This window comes from Cynoglossus semilaevis, chromosome 7 (genome assembly GCF_000523025.1).
Source record: "Cynoglossus semilaevis isolate Cse_v1.0 chromosome 7, Cse_v1.0, whole genome shotgun sequence".
Lineage (NCBI taxonomy): Eukaryota > Metazoa > Chordata > Actinopteri > Pleuronectiformes > Cynoglossidae > Cynoglossus > Cynoglossus semilaevis.
Window position 1 is genome coordinate 366,399 of NC_024313.1, and position 5,837 is coordinate 372,235.

General features: G+C 39.0%; 1 protein-coding gene across 1 annotated transcript in view; it reads left to right on the plus strand.

The window, feature by feature from the left end:
* LOC103380616 (centromere-associated protein E-like) overlaps positions 1-4,245 on the plus strand; it is a 25,222-nt gene extending 20,977 nt beyond the window's left edge. Inside the window, 10 exon segments of the mRNA XM_025057039.1 lie at positions 2-133; positions 230-439; positions 1,379-1,591; positions 1,703-1,891; positions 2,471-2,518; positions 2,632-2,729; positions 2,859-2,947; positions 3,369-3,504; positions 3,595-3,941; positions 4,031-4,245. Coding sequence (XP_024912807.1) covers positions 2-133; positions 230-439; positions 1,379-1,591; positions 1,703-1,891; positions 2,471-2,518; positions 2,632-2,729; positions 2,859-2,947; positions 3,369-3,504; positions 3,595-3,941; positions 4,031-4,101 — 1,533 coding nt within the window. The 3' untranslated portion in view covers positions 4,102-4,245.
* The last annotated feature ends 1,592 nt before the right edge of the window (positions 4,246-5,837 follow it).

Consider the following 5,837-nt stretch of genomic DNA (forward strand, 5'->3'; position numbering starts at 1 on the left):
CAAAATCATCAACACACCCATAATGGAAGAGTCCCTGGACGAGATGCAGTTCTCTCTATCGGAATCCAGAGAAATCTACGCCCCCGTTTACCATTCTGGGGTCCAACATTTCGAAACCCTGGAAAAGATTTTTGTAAATAAAGTTAACACACTCATTACATTATAATGACCTGTAATTGTTCGACTACTTGTAAACAAGAATGTGCTTTTCTTTTTTTTTTCACCGTAGGTGCATTTACGGGTGCAGGCCCAGGACTACAAAAAACTTTTCGAGGAGTTGGTGAACACTGACTTGGCCGTTTTCGAAGAGAGGCTGCTGCAGCGCGTGCTGCTGTGCAGATCGCAGGCCGACAACGTCTCGCTCGGAGAGGAGGACTTCCACATCTTGTGCAGAGACAGACTGAACGAGTTGCTAGTCAAGAGACAGCTCTACCAACAGGTGAGGATGTGACCGATCTCTAAGCCCGTTGTTTGTTTGTTTGTTTGTTTTTCAAACCTGTCATTATACGTGTACCAGAGGTGGGACCAAGTCATTGCTTTGCAAGTCACAAGTAAGTCTCAAGTGTTTGCACTCAAGTCCGAGTCAAGTCTCAAGTCAAGACAGGCAAAGTCCGAGTCGAGTCCAAGTCAAGACTGAAAAGTGTCAAGTACCAAGTCCTGCCGTTTCTGTTTCGAGTCCTTTCTAGTCCTTTCAAACAAAATAACAATATATTTACACAGATCATTTTGGGTTTTGGGGAAAGTATCGAGTCTTGTCGAGTCAAATTAAAGTCCAAGTCGAGTTGCAAGTCTCTTTACTTTTTGTCAAGTCGAGTCTAAAGTCATCAAATTGATGACTCGAGTCCAAGTCATGCGACTCGAGTCCACACCTCTGACGTGTACATCATAAGGGATACAGTACCACCAAAAGTTGGTGGTACCTTTCATGTTGAAGCGTCAGTTGGTTATACAGGAGCTGTATGTTCTAAAGACCCCAACTTCCCTGTTTCTGTTTACCTCTGCTGCTGACAAGCACAAAGTGAAGGGCGTTAGCCCCGAAGCTAATGTTAGCTTCAGCCCTGGAGCAGATCACTAAGTCTTCCCTGTGCATTCCAACTACAGTTGGGGCGACGAAATAGGAAAGAGCTAACGTGTAACCAGACGTGTTACACGCACTGTTCGGGGCGAAAAAAAAAATATTTCGTTAAAAGTGAAAAGAAATCTTTCTTTGTAAATATCCCACAGTACAACGTGGACACCTGCGGCTTATAGAGAAGTGCGGCTTTTATGTGTAATTACACCCCCGCATTAACGCAAACATTAACGCATTGACTCATTTCTAGTTTTATGTGTAATTACACCCCCCGCTCTAAACATTAACGCATTGACTCATTTCTAGAAAATCACCTGGATTTCAGATAAGCTTTGGTCCACCATTGCCTTCTATCCCAAAGAGATGTCAGAAGAGATTGCACAGAGGGAGACGTTCGTCGAGCGGATGCTGACCGCGTTGAACAGAAAGCCCACCAAAGGGGATGTGATCAACAGCTTCCTAAAGACTGAACAAGAACGCCGAACCGCAGCGGCACAAAGCAAACGAAAAACTCTTCAGGTGAAGTCTACCGTTTACTTTTTATTTTTTAACTGCTTCTGGCAAAAAATGAAACAGTTATTGGTTTTTTTTTTGTTGTTTGCTAATGTCTTCTTTTCCACTGACTTCCAGGAAATCTCCGAAGAACAAAATTGTGCGACGGAAGAAATGAAGCAACTGGCTCAAACTTATTTGGAGCTCAAAGAAGAAAGGAGTAAAAGTTCTGCTCTGGTGCAGGCTTTAAACAAAGCTCCCCTCCAACCAGAAGTCTCTTTACAGAAGGAGAACCCTGAGCTCCATCCAACTGAAGAAAATTTGCAGGTACGTTTTTTTTTTTTTTTTAATCCTTTTCCCCTGTAGTTTTTCGACATACAAATATTTCAAAATTCATACGCAATTTTCTTATGCAATTCAACATTTCCTAACAAGCAACCACTGTAACAGAATTGGGGTTACAGACTTGCTTAACTCCCTACTGAGTCATTAGTACAATTACAGACACGCTAATTTTAACCAGTAACGGCAGCCAATCGCCTCTAATCTGGAAATGTTAAAAAAAGAAATGTTGGAGCTTTTGCATATATTCTGAGGCTAGGCTATTTATACAGTACATCCTTATCAAATTTACTATGGGTACATTTTAGGCAACCGGTAAACATGTTACAAATCGAAAGTGGTGCAAAGATGCAAAGGTGGTGAACTTCGTACGGGGTCACTGACGTCCAAGCTCAAGCCCTTCTGACATGGTGTTTAAATGCATGGTTTGTTGCATTTCCATGTACATTTTTCAATGAACCAAAGATTCCATTCCAAACACATTCAGAAAGGGATTTTGACATTGTCTGTTTTCAGTGGATTATCTCATATGAATCATAACTCAATTTGATCTTTTTTCCTTAGGCTAAGAACACACTCCAAACGCGTGAAAACAAGCAGCAGGATCATGAGGTGCGTTTAACCATCCTTATTTAATCGCCTAATTTTTGCACATATGAGAATGCCTGATTTGCAAATAGAGTGCAGTTTACTGATATTGATATTTGTCCCGTTCACATCACCAGGAGTCGTCAACCAGTGCGGACGAGCTGAAGGCTCTCCAAGCCAAAGTCTTCAAAATGGAGGCCAAGTGGAATTCAGCAGCAAACAAACACCAACAAGAGTAAGAGTGTGTTCATAGTATTAACTGCATTTAATAGGCTTTAAAAGACACATTAACCAGAATTATTATTATTAAACCTAAACACGAACTGAAAGATAATGTTGTGACCGGTGTTTTTCCTGTGCCTAGGATTCACAGACTGAACTCATTGTTGAAAGCTAAAGAGGAATCGTTAAGAACACTAAAAGAGATGATGAGGTTACAACAATGCGACATGGGTGAGTCAGCTGACTTATTATTTTTTGGTTGAATAACCTTTTGTTAGTTGAATATCTCTGTTGTGTTGTTTTAAAAATAATAAAATACACAAAAAACAAACAGATACAAGTCGCTCCGGAGTATAAGTCGCAACAGCCAGCTAAAGTGCCCTCTAGCGGCTGTCAGTGTGAAAATAACAAATGTAGATTTTCAGTGGTACAGGAGCAGCAGATAATGCTACACAAGCCTAGAGTGCCCTCTAGTGGCTGTCAGGGTAAAAATAACAACAATATATAAATCACACCTGAGTATAAATTGCAAACCCAGTCAAAGGATGGCGGGGGGAAAAAGGTGCGACTTATATTCCGGAAAATACTGTATTTGGGAAAAATTAGTCTCACAGGAGTGAATTTGTGGTTTTAGTCAATTTCCTGGTTTTAGTCCCACAGGGTGAGGCTGTTTACAATAAACTGACCAACCCCAAAGGTTTGGCCATCAAGAGCAGTGTTCTCCTGGACAAGGCTAAACTGGAGGAAGAAGTCAAGCGTCTTCAGGGGAAAATAACTGAACTGGAAAGGTAAGAACCAGTGTGAAGATTTACCAAACGTAACAAATATATATACAATATATTATTCCGACTTGACCTTTAACCCCTTTCTCCCCTCAGCTTGGTTGGTACTCTGCAGGCAGAAATCAGCAAGTGGAAAAACAGGGCCATCAAACTGAAGGGGAAGCCTTTGTCACCCAGCACACCCACAAAGAGGGGGCCACCAGTGACCTCGGACTCTTCCAGCAGACCTTGTAAATCCAAGAACCTTTTGGTTACCCCCAAAACGATTCTAGACTCTCCCAGAAAGGTCCTGGAGTCCCCAAGTAGGGTGCTGGAAACCAAAAATACATATCTCTTAGATTTTCCCAAGAGCAAATTCTTTGACATGGATAATAGCTACGACCTACTGTCCACGACCTACCCCAAACAGTTCTTCGACAACTCTGGCCTTGGCACTATTCCAGGTAAATTTACCATTCAAATTCATCTCCTGATGTTTTGCATCTAGCAAGTTTGAGAATGAAATTTATTTATTTTTTTCTCTGTTGCATAGACCTGGAGGCACCCACAAGAGAGCGTTCCTGTTCGTCTCCAAAGTACGACGACATGTGTAAAACCCAGTGAAGGATATGGAATAATCTGAGGATGGGCTTCATCTTAATCTTTTTTTATCATTATTATTATTGACCTTTTAAATAGAGCTTTGTCTATTTTGTTGCATGGAGGTAGGCATATTTGAAATAAATAAAATACATCAAGAATCCTAAAGGTGTTCTAGGTGTTCATAGCTGCTCTCCATTTGTAACTACAGTGTTTCCTCTCTATATCACAGTTCTCCTTTTGCCCCCTGAATGCATCGCAGAATTTTTTTGTGTGTTTGATCTTTTTGGGCTCTAAAAATGTGGATTCTCCTTTTGGAATTGAGATAAGTGCATTTGCGAACGGTACAGAGCATACTATTGGCTAATACAATGTGTACTTGCTGTACTATTGGCTAATTGAGCATGCTCCCATTATAACCACATCAACGCAAGGTGCTTAAATGGAAAGGGTAATACAGTCCAAGGAGGGTTGATAACAGTGTGGGGGAGGTTCGTAAAAGGGTAAATATATACGGCAATAACATCAACAATAACCATCTCGCCTCGACTAAGCAATTTCTTTCCGTATCTTGCGGTGGGTCTACCGCAATAGGAGATGAATCACTGTAAATTTAACCTTTTTTTAATTGTTATTTTTAGAATGTTGCTCTTGTCCCTGGCCTGTAGGTGGCGCTAAGTACACATTTACCTTCATGAGGCCCTGATGCATAAGGAAATTTCCTTGTGCATCCCCCATTATAACCACATCAACGCAAGGTGCTTAAATATTATGAAATACTAAAATTTGCAATACCTGTAGTTGGTTTATGTCACACTAAAGTCATTCTTGCTTTTGTTTTTACCTAAAATTAAAAAAAAAAACTGGTAAGTTATTAATTTGCACTTTCATATATTCAGAGTGTAATATGGATAATATAGTGAATTACTTCAAATAAAAAATATCAACTTGACTGCACTTCAGTCATTGGTTTATTTTCTATATTTAAAAATGGCTGCAGATGTACAAAATGTGCAAAAAAAAAATTACAAACACTCAAACAGGAACATAAAAGATAAACCTGTACAAATGAATAGGGAAAGTCACGTGATGACAACAGCCAGTCTATACATATGAATATCTTTTTAACTAATACATTTTAAAAATTAAAAATTAAATTCAAATACTAACAACTTTTTTTAACTAATGCATTTTAAAAATTAAATTCAAATACTAACAACTCTACTAACCCTCCTACAGGTTTAAAAAACGGGGAGAAAAATAACAACTCTTTTTAAAATTCCTTTTATGTAGGTCTGTCATGTATTTACAATTCATCATAAACACGACTTAAAATGTATTTATTTTTATTTTTTATATTTTACTCGTTACAAAGTAGAGCGTAGAGTATTATATTTCATTTTAAATACCGCAAGTTTAAGCTCATAGGCCTTATATGTGTTTTTATTATTGACGATAATAAATACATTTGGAATTGTGCTTAATAATGGCTGAAGTGATCCACAAACACATTATTATCAATGACTAAACGGCATTAAAGTCGATAGGAACGCATCGATCATTTATTGTGTTCTCCGGTCTAGTGGAAGACTGCGGTCTCACTCCCATAAAATAAACCTGTAAATTACCATTATCATCTTAAATGCGTTATTTAAAACAAGCGACCAAAAATAAGTATAATAATAAAATTAAAAGCATTTAATAACATTTTTTAGAGCCCAACTTGTAGAACGGCTACGGGAGACTCGGCCATCGATTGC